This window comes from Labrus bergylta, chromosome 11 (assembly GCF_963930695.1).
Source record: "Labrus bergylta chromosome 11, fLabBer1.1, whole genome shotgun sequence".
NCBI lineage: Eukaryota > Metazoa > Chordata > Actinopteri > Labriformes > Labridae > Labrus > Labrus bergylta.
The window spans coordinates 27254029-27274028 of record NC_089205.1 but is presented as its reverse complement, the minus strand read 5'-3'; the positions used below and the strand labels follow the sequence as shown (position 1 = coordinate 27274028).

Below are 20000 nucleotides of genomic sequence, written 5' to 3'. Positions count from 1 at the left end.
GTGTGTGTGTGTGTGTGTGTGTGTGTGTGTGTGTGTGTGTGTGTGTGTGTGTGTGTGTGTGTGTGTGTGTGTGTGTGTGTGTGTGTGTGTGTGTGTGTGTGTGTGTTCTCAGGCTCAACATAGATGGTCTGTTGGTCTACTTTCCATATGACTACATTTATCCTGAGCAGTACTCGTACATGCTGGAGCTGAAGAGGACTCTGGATGCGAAGGTGAGTTACTGATGACAAACAACACACACACACTTACACACTGCGTGTGTGTGTTGTAATGTAACACACACAGATACATCACAACACTGTAACATCATAGCACAGCTTGTCTGTGGTTATGTCTATATGTAGTTTAAGTTTATTTAGCAGGATGGGACACAAAGAATACAAACAGGTTTCTGTCTGTTGTATTATCTGCAGCTCGTGTCCCTGACTCGGCTTTTAGGATTAATCAGAAGCATTAGGGGCGCTGGTGGTGCAGTGGTTAGGGTGTGTTCCTGCATGTCATTCCCCCTCTCTCTCTCTCTCTCTCTCTGATTTCTGACGGTCCTATCTCTCCAATAACGGCACAAAATGCCCAAAAATACATCTAAAAATGTTTTAAATAAATCAGAAGCATTCGACTTCATCTGATGTAGCGATGCTTTAAGAACACAGACGTTATTATGCAAAACAAGTAAGAGATTTATTTGACAGTAAAATAAATATTATAAGAGGAAACAGTCAACGCTCACACACCTGCTTCAGTTTCAGCCACAGTTTGTGTTAAAGGTTAAAAACATTGATGTCGTCAGTCGTTGAACATTCACATGTGCCAGTTTGTTTTACATTTTGTTATCTTGTCTACATCCTGTACGTCCTGTTTTGCTCTATTTATTATGTTTTCAATATTTGTATGTTATTTTCAAATTGGGTAAATTTTATTTGTCATGGTAAATATTCTTACTTTGTTATTTTTACTGTATTTTATTTTAACTTTGTTGAATCTCTTAAGGTGAGGTTTTGAGATAAGCCCTCACCTGAACATGTGTTTTATTTTTTATTTGTTTCATTTTCTGTTTGATTCTTCTTTCAAATAAACTAAACTAAATGTCAGAAGGTAACGTGCTCCACACTCGTGTTCCTCTTACTGAGAAAGATGACTAAACCAATGTAGTTCTCTGTTTTAGTGCTCTACAGTTTCCTCCTGATGATGAACTGATTTCTGATCCATTATTTTCCTTGCCTGTTTATTTGATGACCTGTTGGGTTTACCGGATCTGTTCACAGTTTTCTCTGTTTGGCTCTAAACAATGCTTATTTCCTCACATACATTTTTAAGGAGCTTCAGAAGCGCTCATTATTTTCCTTTCTGCAATGACCCAACACAGAATTCCTCCTTTCTAAAATCAAGATCGTTTCTTCAGGAGTAACTACATCATACGTGTTTTGTTTTCATCAATGCTGTTTCTGTTCAGGGTCATGGAGTCCTGGAGATGCCTTCAGGAACAGGGAAGACCATCTCTCTGCTGTCTCTCATCGTAGCCTATCAAAAGGTGAGTTGACCTCCTGTGGGCTTCTTTTGGTCATCTGCTGCTTCCCACCAGCGAACACCACAAAAGCTCCTTTTCATGGTACGATCTCTCTCTCTCCAGGTGTTTCCCCTGGAGGTGACAAAGCTGATCTACTGCTCGAGAACGGTCCCCGAGATTGAGAAGGTGAGTCGGTGTCAAATGAAAATCACACTCAGTGAAAGAGAACGTAGAAGTTTAATCTCAGCAACAACACTTTATCTTCTCTTACTTTCTCTTCTGTTCTGAAAAGATAAATTAAATCTAATCATATTTTTGATCTGCTGTGTGAGCAGGTCGTGGAGGAGCTGAGGAAGTTGATGGAGTTTTATTCCAAGCAAACTGGACAGAGCAACAACTTCCTGGCTCTGGCGCTCTCCTCCAGGAAAAACCTCTGCATCCACCCGGAGGTAAAAACAGCAGCTGGACGTACAACACTGCGAAACACGATCGTGCAAACATGCACTTTTAAAGCTGACTAAGCAATAAATCAGCCTTAATCTGACTTCTTGATACAGATCCATGCTTTCTGACCTGCTCTGGTCTGAAGGATTTAAATCAATATTTCTCTACTTTGACTTTGACCGTGATCGTCTGCTTCTCTTCAGGTGAGCGCTCTTCGCTTCGGTAAGGAGGTTGATGGGAAGTGCCACAGTCTGACAGCATCGTACATTCGAGCGCAGCGCCACAGCAACCCTGACCAGCCTGTGTGTCGCTTCTACGAGGTGAGAAACTCTCTGAATTCATCCAGAACAGAACAGAATGAAAGAGACCGAGGTAAAGGTCAGAAAATATCCTCAGTCACACATATCAACCTGAGTGAGCTTCTGGAGAGGATGACTGTGTTTCTTTAAGTATTCAAAGTTTAAAATGTACCAACACATTCTATAAATCTATATACATATATATATATATATATATATATATATATATATATATATATATATATATATATATATATCAGTGTTTCCCCTCGGTTTACAGCGTTGGGGGGGTGGGGACAAGCCGACACGGCAACACGACGACACAAACACTTGAAGGAATCTTGGTGTTCATGTGTTACTTTTAATGACAGATGTCCCTTTCTTTCGGAAAGGTATCCTTAATTGACTTCTTTCCCTGATTTCCGACTCTATCCACTAGAGGCACAAAAAGCCCAAAAATAAATCTTTAAAAAATATATATATATATATATATATAATGGTAGGGGAAAGTACATTTATGTTTGTTAAACAATATGTCAAAATAAACCCTGTGTTAAGGCTTTAAAACAGACTCAAATTATTATCTAATAATTCATCTGTAGGTGCATTTTGTGTCATCAACTGAAGTGATTCAAACTTCGTTTTTCCATCTCTGCATGGGTTTGATAAAGTCACCTTCACCTTCATCACTTTGCATCATCTAATCTGTAAAGTAGCTGGATATGAGCTCTGACCGAGATGTTTTATTAACTTCATGTGAACGATGTATTTGAAGACTGTGAGACCATCATTTACATCAGAAGCTCCCTGCAGCAGCCTGCAGCACCATGGCAACCACACCCGGTAACTGATATCGATCTGTTATCTATTATAGGAGCACTGTTACCGCTGTGTTAGGCTCTCTCACTAGGATAAAGTGAACAATAAGAAGAACTCACGTTACATGTTGTCGAGCTAAAGGAGAGAGTGTCTGGTTACCAGACGTCTTCTGAATGAACTTGCTCTGGTAGAGTTCCCTGAACTATTGACGGCTGGTTTTAAACTGGGAACATTGAAATGAATCTTTTACTCAAACGCCTGACCTCTGACCTGTGACTTCTGACCTGTGACCTCTGACCTGTGACCTCTGACAGGGCTCAAACTGACTGTGAAATGAAACATAACTCTGTTAGAGTCAAACCTCCCATCAGGTGCAGATTGAATGTGATGTTACCTGTATGTGTTCACACTGGTCTGCTGTGTTTGTGTCCATGAACTTCTCCTGTGATTGTTTTTCTTTCTGTCTGCAGGAGTTTGATGCTGTGGGCCGACAGGTTCCTCTTCCTGCTGGCATCTACAACCTGGACGACCTGAAGGACTTTGGCAGGAGGAAAGGCTGGTGTCCGTACTACATGGCCCGTTACGCAGTACGTTACCCCGCCGTCAAGTATTTAAAGTTTTGTCATCAGGAGGAACTTTTCACAACTGCTGAAAAACAGAGTCAATGTTTATGGAGAGATATGAGAATATTTTAAGTTGTGGGTAAAGTTTCTCTGAGTTTGTCCCGTCTGCTGTCTTCTCAGATCCTGCACGCTAACATTGTGGTGTACAGCTATCACTACCTGCTGGACCCTAAGATCGCCGACATGGTGTCCAAAGAGCTGTCCAAGAAGTCAGTGGTGGTGTTTGACGAGGCTCATAACATAGGTGAGGAAGGAGGTTCACTTTATTTCAATTTTAATAAATCAATGAATTCATTACAAAGCATCATACAGATCGTCAAGTGTTTCATGTCTTCTTACATTTTGTTGTTTTTCATCCCTCTGCTCTCCGTCTCCCGTTTCTTGCTCAGACAATGTGTGCATCGACGCCATGAGTGTGAACATCACCAGACGCACACTCGACCGCTGCCAGACCAACGTGGACACGCTTCAGACCACCATACAAAAGTACACACCCATATTTCCTTCACAAGCTTTCTTATTATCTTCACAGCAGCCTGAATAGAAAGTTAGCCACCTTCCAAATCACTTTCATTTCTTCTGACAGGATAAAAGAGACAGACTCTGCTAAACTGAAGGAGGAGTACAGCCGGTTGGTGGAGGGGCTGAAGGAAGCCAATGTTGCCAGGGAAACAGACGTCTACCTCTCGAACCCTGTGTTACCAGATGAAATTCTCAAAGGTACGACCATCAGCCAGATATAGTCAAAACTAGATAGTCTCTGGTTTTATTCTTCATCATCATAACGCTGATCACTCTGCCGTCGCTCTCTCAGAGGCCGTCCCCGGCACGATCCGTACAGCGGAGCACTTTGTTGGGTTCCTGAGGCGTTTCCTGGAGTACCTGAAGTCCCGCCTGAGGGTCCAGCATGTGGTGCAGGAGAGCGCCCCGCAGTTCCTCAAAGACATTTTTGAGAAAGTCTGCATCGACCGCAAACCGCTAAGGTCAGAATCAGTTAATCACCTCAAAACTCAACATCTGTTTTATAACCACAGTTTGAGCTTCAACTCTCCGGACTAACCAGGTCTTTAGACGGTCTTCTCCTCAGTTTCTCACTCCCTTCTTCTTCTCTCATCTTCTGTGTCTCTCCAGGTTCTGTGCGGAGCGATTACAGTCGTTACTACGAACTCTGGAGATCGCAGACATAGCAGACTTCTCAGCTGTTACTCTCATCTCCAGCTTTGCAACTCTGGTCAGCACCTACAGCCAAGGTACAAAAACACTCTGTTCATTTTTCAGTTTAAATAAATCTCATCCACTTTGATCATGTCTATAAACCCCTCTATTTCAGCCCTGCTCAGAACAGGCTGTTTCTGTGTCTGTACCTTTAAATATGTAAATGAGCTGTGTCTGACCACGCCCCCTCTCTGGAAGGGCTTGGGTGTACTCGGTGCTTTCTCTCTCCATGTCCTATTGTTTACGGTGAGAAGGCAGACTCAGAGGGCAGAACAAACACCCAGCTGTGGGAGTGTCACCCACCTGGGGGAGGGGCTACTGCCCTTTGTGATGTCATGAAGGGAAAATCTCCAAACGGCCTGTTTGAGCACACATTTTCTGAAAAGTGTAGCAGGCAAAAGACGGAGAGGATGGACTTTTCTCATCATTGGGGGGTTTGTAGACGGACTAGAAACACATTAGAGTTCAAGGAACATGGGGGAGTTTGTCTTGAATAATATGTGACCTTAAAAGACTTATTAAAGTAATTATTTTGTTAATAAGAAAGTTCAGTTTAGTTTTAAACTATCAAACTTTGCAATACTCTGATTGATTTTTGTTCTGTTCTTTTTTCTTTCTTTTCCTTCCCGCTCTGCTGCAGGTTTTACCATCATCATCGAGCCTTTTGAAGACAGAACTCCGACCATCGCCAACCCCGTGCTGCACTTCAGGTTGGTTAAAAGTGACAAACGAACAAATCATGCAAGATTGTAGTTTCAATGTCTTCATGGGCAAGGCAAACAAATACACTGGAGATAAGTAATGATGCATGATTATTCTGTTGAATGTCTTCAGACCTGTTTTTATTGGCTTTCTTCTGTAAGCATTTATCAAGAACAACTAAGTGTCTTCTTCAATACTTACTAAAACATTCAGCTGCTCCCTGACTGAGGACCAGTTGTGTATCAGAATCAGAAATGCTTTATTAATCTCATTCAGTGTTGCCATTGCTGTTCACACATTACAGTAGGAAATAAAATAAAATAAGTGTAAGACTACAAAGACTGATAAAAAGTCACTGTTTACAAATAAAGAATAAAAAACGGTTTCATTGTGTTGTACTTTAAGAGTAGATGAAAACATGTGAAACGATGCAGGATGATACCTGTGTGATGTAAACGTGAACCTCTGAGCCTCGGGGGGTGTGACTGATCAGTTGTTGTCCTCTGTGTCCTCTTCCAGCTGCATGGATCCGTCTATAGCCATCAAACCTGTTTTTCAAAGGTTTCAGTCAGTTGTCATAACCTCGGGGGTAAGTTTAGTCACCACTTTGTTTCCTTTTGCTCCGTTTACAGACGGTCAGTCCTGGAACTGTTGTCTGGTGGCTTTGACATGAAGGAAAAGAAAATGTGTTTATTTCTAAACCCCTAAATTCCCAGACAGCGCAGAGTGGTAAAAACAAAATATTCCAACTTTAAAGATAACCAACTTAGTCTCCCATTATTCCATTTTAGTAGTTGAGGAAAATATAGTTTGTTAAATGTTCACCATGTAGTAAGAAAACAACATTTTGTTCACATCAGTGGTCTTCATTTTTAACGCTCGTTAAAGGAGTTATCAGCTGGTTAGTGAGACGTTTGGCTGTTACAATAAAGTGAGACAACACTACTTACTCATGTACACAACAAATCAGAAAAGAGAAAAAGTTACCGCTTTGATTGACACAAATCAAAAGTCTCTTGCAGAATCTTGAACGTGTTTTGTCATGTCATTGTTGTTGTTTTGTTTCTGATACAGTCTGTGTTCACTGGACTGTTGATGTGCTTCTCCTCTTTCACCCTCTTCTTCAGACTCTCTCTCCGCTCGACATCTATCCCAAAATCCTCGACTTCCGCCCAGTTACCATGGCGTCCTTCACCATGACGCTGGCCCGGACCTGCCTCTGTCCTCTGGTGCGTCTCTCTACACTCAAAGACTAAAAACTGACCAATGATGTCACAGAGAGGAAGCTGCAGGCGTAACGCGTTGTTCGCTCACAATAAAGTTACAGTGAAGTCGTTTTCAGTGTGCCTCGGGTTGTAGATTTAATTTTTCATGGCATGTTCCTGCAACCGTGCTCACCTGAGAACCTTTAGGCTGTGCATGAGGTCTCCTGTTGGTCATTTAGATTAGAGGAAGAAAAAACACATTTCATGCACTCTGTGACTTCTTTTAGTTTCACCACACTGAACTGGCAACATAACAACAATCTTTGCATTTTTTTAAATTTAATTTAATTTATTTATTTATTTATTTTTATTTTATGTTAAGTTGCATTACTACAACTTTTTTTGGGGGGATGGGCGGGCATACATCCACGACCCGCTAAAAATGACCCCTCAACTGTATAAGTAAACTATTCTATACTATATAATATAGTACATATTACATATTACACATTATACATAACTACATGTTCATGTTTTTTGACTCCTTTATTTCTTCCCTGATCTAGATTGTCGGCAGAGGAAACGATCAGGTGGCACTCAGCTCAAAGTTTGAGACCAGAGAAGACTTTGGTGAGTAGATACGTCTTTAATTATTGAAATCAACTGATCTAGAGAAGCTTATTCATGCCTTTGTCTTTCCACGTTTGGACTACCCTAACCCCCTAACTCGCTTTAGTCGGTCCTCAATGGACTCCAGCAAGTGATTACAAACCGCAGCTCCCACATTACCCCGATCCTTTCCTCCCTCCATTGGCTGCCCGTTACTTACAGGGTTGATTTTAAAATTCTCTCAACTTGTAAAACACAACACGGTCTAGCCCCCCCCCTTACATTACAGAACTTTTAACCCCCTACGCTCCAAGCCGAGGTCTTAGATCATCAAGAGCACCTCTGTTAGTCGTTCCTAGATCTAGGCTGGTAACCGAGGGCGACCGGGCATTTGCCGTCGGAGCCCCTAAGCTCTGGAACTCCCTACCCAAAGAAATTAGGCTGGCAGACTCTGTTCCTATTTTTAAATCCTTTCTCAAAACACATTTTTATAGGAAGGCCTTTTTAACGATTGATTAGTAATTAATGTCCTGCTTTAATGAATTTAATCCATTTTTATAACTCACTGATGTTTTATCCTCATTATTTTGTGAAGCACTTTTAATGTATGTTTTATTTAGTTTGATTGTATAAATTCTGTAAAGCACTTTGTAACCTTGTTTAGATAAGTGCTTTATAAATAAAGTTATTATTATTATTTAATTGTTGTCGTAGATAATTCTGTCCTAAAGACGTTTATCTATTTGTTGAAATTTTTCACTTTTACATAAATACATTCACTCACTTTCAAAGGATCGTATCTGTAAACAGTATTATTATTCTGTGTTCAAGTGCAGTGTCATCATTTCTTTGTTTCCAGCTGTGATCCGTAACTACGGCAACCTTCTCCTCGAGATGTCTGCAATCGTTCCTGATGGCATCGTTGCGTTTTTCACCAGCTACGTGTACATGGAGAACATCGTGGCGTCTTGGTATGAACAGGTGAGTGTGTGGACAGACACAGACACACACACCTGAGAGGTGGAGCTAGTTCTTTTAGACCTGAATCCACATTTATCTTATGAATAATAACACTTTGTTTTTTTCTTTGTGTATGTGAAGAAGACCACATGTGTGTAATGTGTTTTTGTACATGTTTGTTTTCAGGGTATCTTGGAGAATATTCAGAGAAACAAACTGATCTTCATTGAGACTCCGGACGCTGCAGAGACCAGCATGGCCCTGGAGAAATACCAGGAGGTCAGTGAGACTCCGGTCGTCTCACTTTTTATGCATTAAGATTCTAAAATAAGTTACAAACATCCAAAGTTAGGAGCCAGAGCTGCCTCTGTGACAAAAAATACCTGTGGTGATCCATTTAGAAATTTGCACTCTATATAAAGAATTGTAAGATGGTAATGTTATTTCTAACTGTTCTCCCAGTGTTTCCCACTTTCCTGATCATGGACGGTTCTCTCTGTCTCCTCTTTTCAGGCGTGTGAGAACGGCAGAGGAGCCATCCTCCTGTCGGTGGCCAGAGGAAAGGTTTCTGAAGGAATAGATTTTGGTAAATGTTGAGGAGGCTGCAGGTTACAGAGGTTATTAAAGAGGAAACCCCCTGTGGGGACACGTGGAAGCAGTCGAAAAAGAATAAAAGGAAAAAACAAACAGTGAAAGCAACACGTTTGATTTATTCTTTGTTATAAATCCACAAATCTTTAAGGCAGGGTTAGACATTTTCTCCAGATAAACTTTTGAAGATTTTGGTTGAACTTTCAAAATCATGCTAGTTTAAAAAAAAATTACCAACCCTGCCTTTAAGTCGGTTGTATGTTGCAAAGTTGAAGTCAAATTGTCAACATAATAACCACATATCTTGTTCTGTTTTCTGTTCAGTTCATCACTTTGGCCGAGCAGTCATCATGTTTGGAGTGCCTTATGTTTACACCCAGAGCCGCATCCTGAAGGTCAGAACCATCACTGTGTGCACTCTTACTATAAAACACACCATGTTTACTTCCATTTTATTGTACTTATTGTTTTTGAGAGGGAAACTTATATCGCCTACACAAATTATTTCATGAATAGATTTAGAGTGCAGTCTTACAGATTTACATGCCAGTGCCTAAATGTTTCAGTCAGTGTCCTCTGCAGGTGTGTTACATACTAGTACTGGCGCATTTTGCAGCGAGCAACCCAGCATGCTTTTTACATTTTCTAATCTGATTCAGAATCCTCTTGGCAGCAGGAGAAATGTCAAACCTCAAAGGAGTTTAGTATCTTCAGATAACCATTTTTCAAATCGTCAAATTGTCACCCCAAAGAGTTGGACATATTTTTATAAAAAAGAGTCCAGATTCAACATTTCTCTTTCTTGTTGTAGTATTTCTTTACCGCATTTAATTTAGGAGGAAGTAACTTTCTTTAAATTATTTCCTCATTAATATTCTGATAATGATTAAAGTGTTATATTTCAGGCTCGTCTGGAGTACCTTCGGGATCAGTTTCAGATCAGAGAAAATGACTTCCTGACGTTTGATGCCATGCGGCACGCTGCCCAGTGCGTGGGCAGAGCCATCAGAGGCAAGACCGACTATGGACTGATGATTTTTGCTGACAAGGTTTGTGATTTTCACCCAGTCCAAACTTCTTTTCAAATCAACTTTCAACTTCAACACATTTATAAGATCAGCCTTCTTCATACCTTTCTGTGAGATCCCATTACAGACACAGTGTTCACATTTCAGCTTCATAAAGCTCCAATGGGAAAGTTGGTGTTTTGAGTTCTTATAGGTCATGATTAAATGATTCCCTCTGCCTCGCACAGCGTTATGCGCGAGCGGACAAACGGGGGAAGCTTCCTCGCTGGATCCAGGAGCACATTAACGACGGCAGTCTGAACCTCACCGTGGACGAAACCGTCCAGCTCTCCAAGCACTTCCTGCGCCAGATGGCTCAGCCTTTCAGACAGGTACGAGTCGCACCAGCAAGGCACCACACCCCACAACTGAACAATCTGTGCTTTAAAGGGCCTGTTTCAACTTATTATCGGGGTAGTTTAAAGGACCAATATGTAGCTCTGATGCGGAGCTTTTAAAATGGGTTCTGCAGTCAAAATTTAAAAAACTGGAGAGCGTTGAAGTGGACACATGGCTACTAAAAAATGAGGCTGTCTTGCCCACACAAACTCACCTTTCCTGATTCCCATTTCTTGTAACCTTTCCCTTAAAATCTCTCTCTCTCTCTCTCTCCTCCCCCCTCTCTCTGTCTCCAGGAGGACCAGTTGGGTCTGTCTCTGCTGACTCTGGAGCAGCTGGAGTCGGAGGAGATGCTGCAGAAAATCTCTCAGATCGCTCATCAGACCTGAAGGTGACACGCACTGCACAAAATGTCATCACCATAGCAACACCCAGACGATGTGATTGGCAGAGTATCCGACGTGCGTAGAATCACCATGAAGAAAGTGTTTGGTTTTTGAAAGCTGCCATTCGCTGTCAAGTAATTAAAGCGTTTAAGATATTCAGGTTACACTGGAATATGAACACCAAAGCTTACACACACACACACACACACACACACACACACACACACACACACACACACACACACACACACACACACACACACACACACACACACACACACACACACACACACACACACACACACACACACACACTGCTGGTGTTGTAATTATTTACATATCAGCTTCAGAAACGAACACATGAAAGAACTGTAGCCAGGTCTGTGCTAGAAATAAAATCAATCCACCTGCAGTTAGTGACTGAATTACAGCCTAAAATCACGTTTTCTTTTTAACTGGTCAGCACATAATTCTGTTTATGTACATGTTGCATCAAACAAGTAAAGCAGTGATAGAATGACATCTTAGAACAATTTAATACTGTTACATCCTGTTGTAAATCTGCTTAGTTTGCCCCCTCGAGTGAAAAGAGAGCAGCGGTGGTTTAGGACAAAACAGTTGATTTAATTTGTCCACACAGCGTTACATGAGTGTGCAGGATTTTGAACTCTAACATTTTGTATTTTCAATGTTTCTATTCAGTATTAAAACTTGCTCTCAGATATACTGACAGGAGAGATCCTAAATAATAACAAAACTCCAACATATGATGTGCAGTTTAAAAGCACATTAAGAGTTCTGCAAATTTGTGGGGCAAAAAATCAGTTTTTCTCTTCAGATGCAAACGTTATTGGCGTTATGTGGTGCTATTTACATAAGTAATATGTTTTGTTTGAAACAAGATGTAAGCAGTGGTCTGTGGGTCAATAACAACAGAAATGTTATTCCATCTGTGGGTGTAACATCAGTGCGTGTTTCGTCTGTCATACAGGCAAGACTACTTTTAGTTTTCTTTGCTTCTGCAGCTGTAAAAAGATTTTATACTGAGCATGACTATTTGTGTATCTGCTTATCAACAAAGGAGTTTGAATGTACATGTTTGTATTAAGCTTTTGACTTGAGTTTTTTGTTGTCTGGAACTGGAGGCTTTTCAATACTAACACTAAAGTCTAAGACCTGAACTCAAACATAACATCACATATTAAAGGTGACATATTCTCCTCCTCTTCTGTCTGTACCTTTAAATATGTAAATGAGCGGTGTCTGACCACGCCCCCTCTCTGGAAGGGCTTGGGTGTACTCGGTGCTTTTTCGCTCCATGTCCTATTGTTTACGGTGAGAAGGCAGACTCAGAGGGCAGAACAAACACCTAGCTGTGGGAGTGTCACCCACCTGGGGGAGGGGCTACTGCCCTTTGTGATGTCATGAAGGGAAAATCTCCAAACGGCCTGTTTGAACACACATTTTCTGAAAAGTGAAGCAGGCAGAAGACGGAGAGGATGGACTTTTCTCATAATTTGAAGGTTTGTAGACGGACTAGAGACACATATTAGAGTTGGAGAAACATGAAGAGGATTTTTACAGAATATGTGACCTTCAACATTTTCAAATCAGCTCATCATTACGTAATGTTTCCATGCAAACAAAAACACTAAAACATGTTTTATAGTAATTTATTTCAACTTAAATTTGCAAATATAAAATACAACCATTGAAATTAAGCAAAATAAACAAAGCATCAGAGGAAATACAGTCCCAGGTCCTAAATATTGTTATACCATTGTGTACGTAACATTCTTACAAATTGTTCTTCCTACAGTAACTAACATAGTGCGACTTCAGCCCTGACAGCAGTGAGACCTTCTACCACAGTGTTTCAAACAAGTGGAAATAAACCTTAAAAGGAGTTTATTGGAATGGTTTTTAACCCTAACATCATCATCAAATGGAAGATACTATGAATGTTTTGTTTACGCAGCGACAGAGTCACAAGTTTACGTCTGAAGAAACAAGTTAAGTTGTGCTGCTTCATATGAAATTCTTTTGACATGCATGATATTCATGGTCCTCCGTCTGTTTTTGAAACCCCCGAGGGGTCAGAGACGTTCCCCTCCTGCACAGAGGGGCTTTGAGTTAATGCAGCTCTGTCAAGTCCAAGGCCGGTTAGAGAGCACATGAACTCCGGCATATGACAAAAACATGTGGTGTCCATAGAGCTTGAACAGACATGACGACGAATACATAATTACTGAATATTGAAATGTGTTATAAAGATATTTCATTCAAACATTAACAGTTCTCGGTACGGACCAGCTGGTCGGCAATGTGCAAAAGTCTCCAACGAGTACCATCGTTAAAGTCAGATTCATTCATTATATTCAAACGCTTCAGATAAAGAACTAAGGACTTCAGTAAGAGGCGGTCCTTTTTCTCATAATGTGGAATGGCAGGACCGGACGACCGACATAGAAACACACATCATGTTTTTATCACTTTGACAAAATTAAAATAGAAGATTGACCTGCAATTTAAAAAAAAAGGCAAAAAGTCATTTTCATTTAAAAATCTTAGACAGAATAAACTTTAGAGATAAAATTTGTCCTCATTAACAAAACACATTTACATTTTAATGTCATGTCTTTGATCACAGTGCAAACAGCTTTGTGTCCTTCAGGATTCAAACAAATATAAAGTTTTTTTTACTGTAACGCCAATGTGCCTGCTCATCTTCATTTAAAATATAAATAAATAACTCATTTTCAATTCTGTTAAAACAAATGGAGCTGAGGAGCCACTTTAAAACTTAAACTTTTGCTAACCTGTTGAAACATTTTTTTAAATAAAGTTGAGTGAAAACTGAGCTGATGTTAGTTTAGGTAGTCTTAAGGGGTTGATGTGTAAACAAATATATTTCTGTATAAAACACAGCTTCAGTTTTCTTTCATTTGTTTAAGTTAAAAGTTAACTTTGGATTTCAAATCTTAATTTGTTAACAAACTTAATAAAAATGTAAAAAACCAGGAAGGAAGGAATGATGTGATTACGGTACAATGTGGAAAACTTTGAAAGGGAGGAGAAAATAGAAACTATTTTTTATTTTTTAATGAGGGGTATTTAGAAAAACATTTTGAAAAAGTTTTTACTGTAAGGGGGACTCATCATGGGGGATCCACGTTTAAGTAGTACCTCTGAATTCTCACTGACCGTCTCTCCAGTTACCTCGAGAGGCTTTGTTGACCCTGTGTGTGTGTGTGTGTGTTAGCTGGTCCCACCGAATGAACCTCTTCTCGTCAGGCTCTGCGTGCTCGAGCTCAGCCCTCGAACATCCGTCAAATGGCTCGACTGAGGAACAAAATAAAAACACAAAACAGACATTCAGGTTACAGATTTCTGTGCCTCAATGTGCAGAAAGTAAATCATTTGATGAGGAGATGTACATGTGCGACTGATTTCTGATACTGTATGGTTCCTTCTCAAATAGTTTTGGGCCTTTGCAAAAAAAAAAAATAAGGGAAGTGGATTCAGTTTCACTTCAACTTTTGATTTTCAATGTGTAACATTTCCATGGAGTGAAACATGGCACCAAACAAATCACTGCATCAAAAACTGAAAGTCTTAGGCAGGTCTATGACTGTAGTGTCTGCATGATGTCATCACTGTCCCCCCCTGATGACATCACCAGCCGTCACCTCACCTGGACTCCGTCTCGACTCTCTCTGGCTTCAACGTTCAACACATTCAAAGAGTTCGCCCTCTTCATCCTGAGCAGAAAGCAGAATGTCACAGAGAGGACTTAATATCAGGACAAAAGGAGACCTGCTCTCAGTTGGACCAACACTCACAACAGGAAGATGTAAATCTTACCCAGCATTCGTCGGGGTTGTCTCCTCCATTCCGACTCCTCTCAGCTTGCGCACTAGTTTTTCGCTGCTCCTCCGTATCGATTCTCTGAGTTTGGTGAAGGAGCCGCTGCGCTTCAGGTTGCTGAGTCCGTCCTGACCGGAGCTGCTGTCCTCAGCACCCGACCAGCTGGGACGTCCATCACCTGAAAAAACAAAGAGAAGGTAAACAAATAATAATGAATCTGTGTTTGACTTTCTTGAATTAAACTTATGAAACTAATTATCCACATTGTACGTCTACAGAAAAACAAGCTTCAATCAAACTTTGTAGGATTATAAATATCCCCCTCAGACTGTATCGTTGCCTTTATGTGTTCTTGTGTCTTAAATAAAATGATTTACTGACTTTCTGCCTGCCACCAAAGAAGGATCATCTGCTTGTTTTTAAGAGAGATGTTGTAATGTTTTAGATAAACGGTGACATTAATCAAACACACAGTCCATTTAAAAGTCATTAAAATCCCTCCTGGTTCAGTTTTTTCTTTTCAATCTGTGACTTTAGAATATCGTAGCCGGCCTTGATTCGTCTGCACGGTTGTGTTACCTTCTACAGATCCAAACTCTTTTTCATGCGCTCTGGTCAGGATCTCTTTGTAGAGAGCTTCGGCTTGTCTGTACTTCCCCTGCTTCAGATAACACGACGCCTGAGGAGGAACAGGGAGACAGATCAAGTGAATGAGTTCCATTAGCAGAGAGACAAATTTACTTTAAACAACAAATAAAAGAGTGAGCAAGAGACGAATATAACTGCTGGACAGACTGCTGCTCCAACAGACTGGTTCTGCTGAAACCAGGATCGAGACACAGGAAACCAATAATAGTACAACAGAGAACTGACATCCTGTTTATCTCAGTCTAATCTAAACTAGAACTTGCTCTGTTCCTGTAAAGTTTGCTTTTTTATCCTTGCACATTCACTTAAACTCGATTAGTGTATCTGCTTGTTATTACATCTGTTCATACTATTTACTGATATAATCTCTGCAGACTTATTTGCACGTCAACATGATATGCATCACTGGACTTGCACAGCTCTCTATGATGTAACTGCACATTTACACCTGGGATCATTCTATCTCTCTATAATCTGTTAAATGCAAAATGAAAAACTCTGTGTGGAAAATTACTGACACACATTAAGAGTCTCAGTGAAGTCATGCACATTTCCCAGAAGGTCAGCCTCACCAAGTTGTTCTTGGTCTTGGCCACGTTGGCGTCGTCTGGTCCCAGTTTGCTCTGGTAGATGTGCAGAGCGCGCTCATAGTACTGCTCCACCTCCTGGTACTTGCCCTGGTTCTGACACAGCAGAGCCAGGTTGTTCAGCTGCTTGGCCACATCTGGGTGGTCTGTACCGAGAACCTGAGGGGCATTCAGACCAGAAATACACTGAGGACAAAACACACATTACCACAACACTATCTAATACTTGATATTGGTCGTACACTGAGGGATGTGTTTGAGGGGTCAAAGGTGGAAAACATTTTCAGATTCTGATCTTAAAATAAATAATTAAACACTGAAAAAAACAATTCTGTTGTGCATTCAAAACCAAAATCAATTAAAGTACCAGTTTAAAGCATAAAAAGAAAAAGTGTTATATAGCCAAAGAAAGAGCCAAAATGGCCGACTCTCTACATAAATGAAGTTTTATGAAGACATATTTACTCAATCAACTTTAAAGCATTACAGATACAAACAGAAGATGTTTTCATTCCTTCAGACGGGTAACAGAACATTGTTTAGGATTCAAGTTAAAGGTGGAGTCAGTAGAAATGTTTGTTGCAGATTGTAAACACAACATTCAAACTTGGCCCCTCCTCCTCCTGCGCTCATCGCCCTGAGAAGCGCCCACTCACTGCAGGACTTCAGCGTGTATGTTTACTGCTTGTACCTACTCTGCAAGCTACCGCACGTTAGCACAAGCTAACTTGTTTGTCACCTGCCTGACCAACAGGAAGTAGACCAACGTCTGGGATAAAAGAAAACATAAGGTTCACCCTCGTTTTTGAAACAAGCTTTAACCACTTGGTGTTTTGGCCTCACTTTGATTGTATTTTCTCTTCTTCACCGCTACGTGCACGTCCATTTTTATTCACCGGTTTGAATCGCATCTATTCGCTGGATTGTATCCACTCCTAACTCACAGGCGCGCCGTCATTGGCTGGGAGGAAACACACCAGCTCCCCGCCCAGAAACATCCCGAGTCAAACTAAACAAACCTAAAACATGAAAAACCAGGCAAAGAGGACAGAGTCTCTGCAGACACAGTCACCACCACACATGTATGGAGGCCCAGATGTGGCATTTTTTGTGCAAAAGTCTGTATTATATTCTAAGAAAAACATACTGACTCTATCTTTTAAAATATGAATAATGAGTTTGGTAAGTGTGAAAGCTGAGGTTAGTGAAAGTGTAACAGTCAAACTGTTTTCTCACTTTCTCTCTGATCTGCAGAGCTCGTTTACACAGCGGCTCTGCTTCCTTGTATTTTCCTCTTTTGCCATAAAGCACCGCCAGGTTGTTCAGTGTTGCTGCCACCTGCAAGAAAGCACAAAAGAAAACACACATAATGTACATTTAATGACAACTTAATGTGTCTGATTAAACTATCAGGTAATAAGCAAATAACATTATTTCTTTGGTTGGTGCAGGAAACACAGGCAGCACTCTCAGCATCAAAATCAAATAGAGCTTCAAGTATTCATTATCTTATTGTCAATAAAATGTTTCAATGAGGTGTAACACTGCAAAATCCTACAAAAACAGTTTGGCTTCAGTTTATTAAGAAGTGAAAATCAAGCAAACATTTAATATTCAGACCAGTTTAGATTCAGTTTGTGTTGATCTGATCTAATCTGATGATAATCTGATCATAGTGCTGCAGCTGTTTCATTCTGACTTGTGGTTGATATATTACTGAAGAGTGTAACTTACAGCCGGATGGTCCATACCCAGGGTTTTCTCCCTGATCGCTAACGCGTCATTCAGCAGGTTAGCTGCTTCTTTGTATTTGTTCTGGTCTCTGGAGGAGAAAACAGACACACACACACACACACACACACACACAAACAATGAAACTTGTCAGAATCTCAAACTTCAGTTACCAACGTTCAGACAAATATTGTTAAATTGGAAACAATGAATGAGCCATTTTTTGTGGGGATTCTTCTCCTTGTCATGAATATGTCCGTGTGTTAAAATATAAAACTGAAGACAAGATGGACATTCAGCTAAAGGACATGAACTCACCTGTACACTAGTGCCAGTATGTTTAGCATGGTGGCTACGTCTGGGTGTGTGTGTCCTGAGGACTTCTCCAGGTCCTCCAAAGCCTGTTCAGAATAGAAACTCAAATCAGGAGACATTTAAACACATGTCATCTGCAGTACCGTTACTTGATACTTAAAGAGCGACACTGTGAGGGGAGTCCGGGGACACGTCTCTCACCTGTTTGCAGAGCGGTACAGCCACCTCATACCGTCCCTGGGACGCGTACTGGATGACCAGGTTGTGGAGTGTTCGGAGGCGGGCAGGGATCTCGTAGCCGCCCTGCTGGGCTGCAGCTGCTGCACTGCTGTGATGAGGCTGTGACACTGAACATCCACAAAGAGATGAAAAGTGCAAAGATGAAAAGACAAATTTGACGTAAGCGGGAACAGTTCAGTACCTCAAGTTAAGCTTTACATGAGAGTAGACTTAGATCAGGAACAAAATGTAAGAAAGATTTTGTTCAAACAGAATTGTTTTATCCTTTTTTTGTTGTTGTTGTTGTTGCTGTCGTTGTTGTTCATTTAGTGTTACTCACTACACCTGTTGACTTGTATGTTTGCCTGTTATTTTCATTTTTCTTAATTTAAAAGGAGGAAAATATCTGTAATATTGAATGTTTTATTATTGCTACCTCAATATAAAATATTTAAGATTATTGTTAAAGCTTGGTGAAGTTTAAGTTGTGTCATGTTTTGTAGCTGCTAAAGATAAAAAAAGAAGATGATAGATAAAGAAAATATCTTTAAATCATATTAACAACTTGCATTGCTCTAAAAGCATCCCTCAAACCGACTTTTCCCCCCATGTGCATTTTAAAACTCATTATCACCTCGTTTGATTCACAAGCTGGAAATGTAACATCACAGCTTGAAATGTCTTTGCTGTGCGTGAAAAACTCAAAACATGTGGAGCAGGAACAACAACAGAGCTGTGGAGACTTCAGTTCAGAAACACAAAGTTTTTTAAATCAGATAAAATTCACTCAAAAAACCTCCTGAAGAAATCAAAACAGCTGGATTTAATTAGTGAGTATACTAACACATCAGTATCAGACACATCGTCATTTAAGGAAACAGAAAAGCACCATGCTCATGCTCTGCAAAGAAAACTACATTTCAGACAGAGAGACTTTAAAGTGTGCGATCACACATTACATTTCAAGATGGCGCCGCACTAGTGGTCGCGTGTCACAGCAGCTCCTGCCCATCGCTCAGTTTTTCCTTGTTTTTTTTTTTTTAAATATTGTAGCTTTTTTACTCCTGTTCTTTTTCTTTGATTACTCCAATTCACTACCACAAGATGGACACAAGTCGTGTTGAGTTTGCTCTGTGACCGCGGCGGTCTCGTGCAGCAGTGACCCTTATTGTTTACACCCGCGAGTCAGCTGGAATCTTTTGTTTTCAACCTTTCTCTTTGCTGCTGTAACACTGTAAATCTCCCCCGTTGTGGGATGAATAAATTAGTATCTTATCTTATTAGGAACCGACAGTGTGACCTTACTCTGTGACTGCTCCTCGTCCTCTGTGGGAAAGAGGTCATCCAGAGACTCCTTGTTAGCAGAAGTGTCCTTATCGTCCTGAGAAGAGAGAGAGAGTCACACTCAGTGAAACACAAGTGAAGGTATCATCTCAATATATTCTCAACATGAAGCAATGTGTTTAAATCATAGCAGATACTTAAGGCCTGTTAACATCTTCTTACAGCTCGACTAATCATCACTCTTTAATTATCTGTAATGGATAACTGGCTCACAAAACACACCCAAAGAATAACCATCGACTCTTCATCATTATGTGTCTTAAACTGATTTTACGGCCCACGCTGATAAACACACTCGATGCTTTGCTGTCTAGATCCAAACTGAGGACAGCACTGGAGCAATCAGCAGCTAAATAAACAAATAAACTATCAGGAGTTTCAAATCATGCCATAAAGACGTTACTGCAGCTTTAAGGAATAGATATGTTCCTGATCGACTGATTACTGCACTATGTAACTTTGGCAGCGGGCCGAGGTCTTATCTTACAGTAAGGAACCAGTTCATCCAGCAGCCTTCAGTTTCTAA

General features: G+C 40.6%; 2 protein-coding genes across 2 annotated transcripts in view; one reads left to right on the top strand and one right to left on the bottom strand.

Moving 5' to 3' along the window:
• ercc2 (excision repair cross-complementation group 2) overlaps positions 1-11986 on the top strand; it is a 12342-nt gene extending 356 nt beyond the window's left edge. Inside the window, exons 2-23 of the mRNA XM_020643490.3 lie at positions 113-212; positions 1451-1528; positions 1628-1690; positions 1840-1953; positions 2152-2268; positions 3537-3653; positions 3810-3933; positions 4079-4175; positions 4276-4409; positions 4504-4672; positions 4821-4939; positions 5545-5614; positions 6126-6195; positions 6734-6835; positions 7378-7441; positions 8280-8401; positions 8567-8659; positions 8894-8966; positions 9296-9366; positions 9877-10020; positions 10227-10370; positions 10674-11986. Of these exons, the coding sequence (XP_020499146.1) occupies positions 113-212; positions 1451-1528; positions 1628-1690; positions 1840-1953; positions 2152-2268; positions 3537-3653; positions 3810-3933; positions 4079-4175; positions 4276-4409; positions 4504-4672; positions 4821-4939; positions 5545-5614; positions 6126-6195; positions 6734-6835; positions 7378-7441; positions 8280-8401; positions 8567-8659; positions 8894-8966; positions 9296-9366; positions 9877-10020; positions 10227-10370; positions 10674-10766 (2278 nt within the window). The 3' untranslated portion in view covers positions 10767-11986. The remainder of the gene's footprint in view (positions 1-112; positions 213-1450; positions 1529-1627; positions 1691-1839; positions 1954-2151; positions 2269-3536; positions 3654-3809; positions 3934-4078; positions 4176-4275; positions 4410-4503; positions 4673-4820; positions 4940-5544; positions 5615-6125; positions 6196-6733; positions 6836-7377; positions 7442-8279; positions 8402-8566; positions 8660-8893; positions 8967-9295; positions 9367-9876; positions 10021-10226; positions 10371-10673) is intronic.
• A 434-nt stretch (positions 11987-12420) lies between these two features.
• The window catches only part of klc3 (kinesin light chain 3), an 11295-nt gene continuing 3715 nt past the window's right edge, over positions 12421-20000 (bottom strand). The window contains exons 5-14 of the mRNA XM_065960295.1: positions 19436-19511; positions 18113-18258; positions 17915-17997; positions 17600-17687; positions 17102-17203; positions 15851-16024; positions 15210-15309; positions 14628-14808; positions 14458-14524; positions 12421-14105 (exon numbers count right to left, since the gene is read on the bottom strand). Coding sequence (XP_065816367.1) covers positions 14022-14105; positions 14458-14524; positions 14628-14808; positions 15210-15309; positions 15851-16024; positions 17102-17203; positions 17600-17687; positions 17915-17997; positions 18113-18258; positions 19436-19511 — 1101 coding nt within the window. The 3' untranslated portion in view covers positions 12421-14021. The remainder of the gene's footprint in view (positions 14106-14457; positions 14525-14627; positions 14809-15209; positions 15310-15850; positions 16025-17101; positions 17204-17599; positions 17688-17914; positions 17998-18112; positions 18259-19435; positions 19512-20000) is intronic.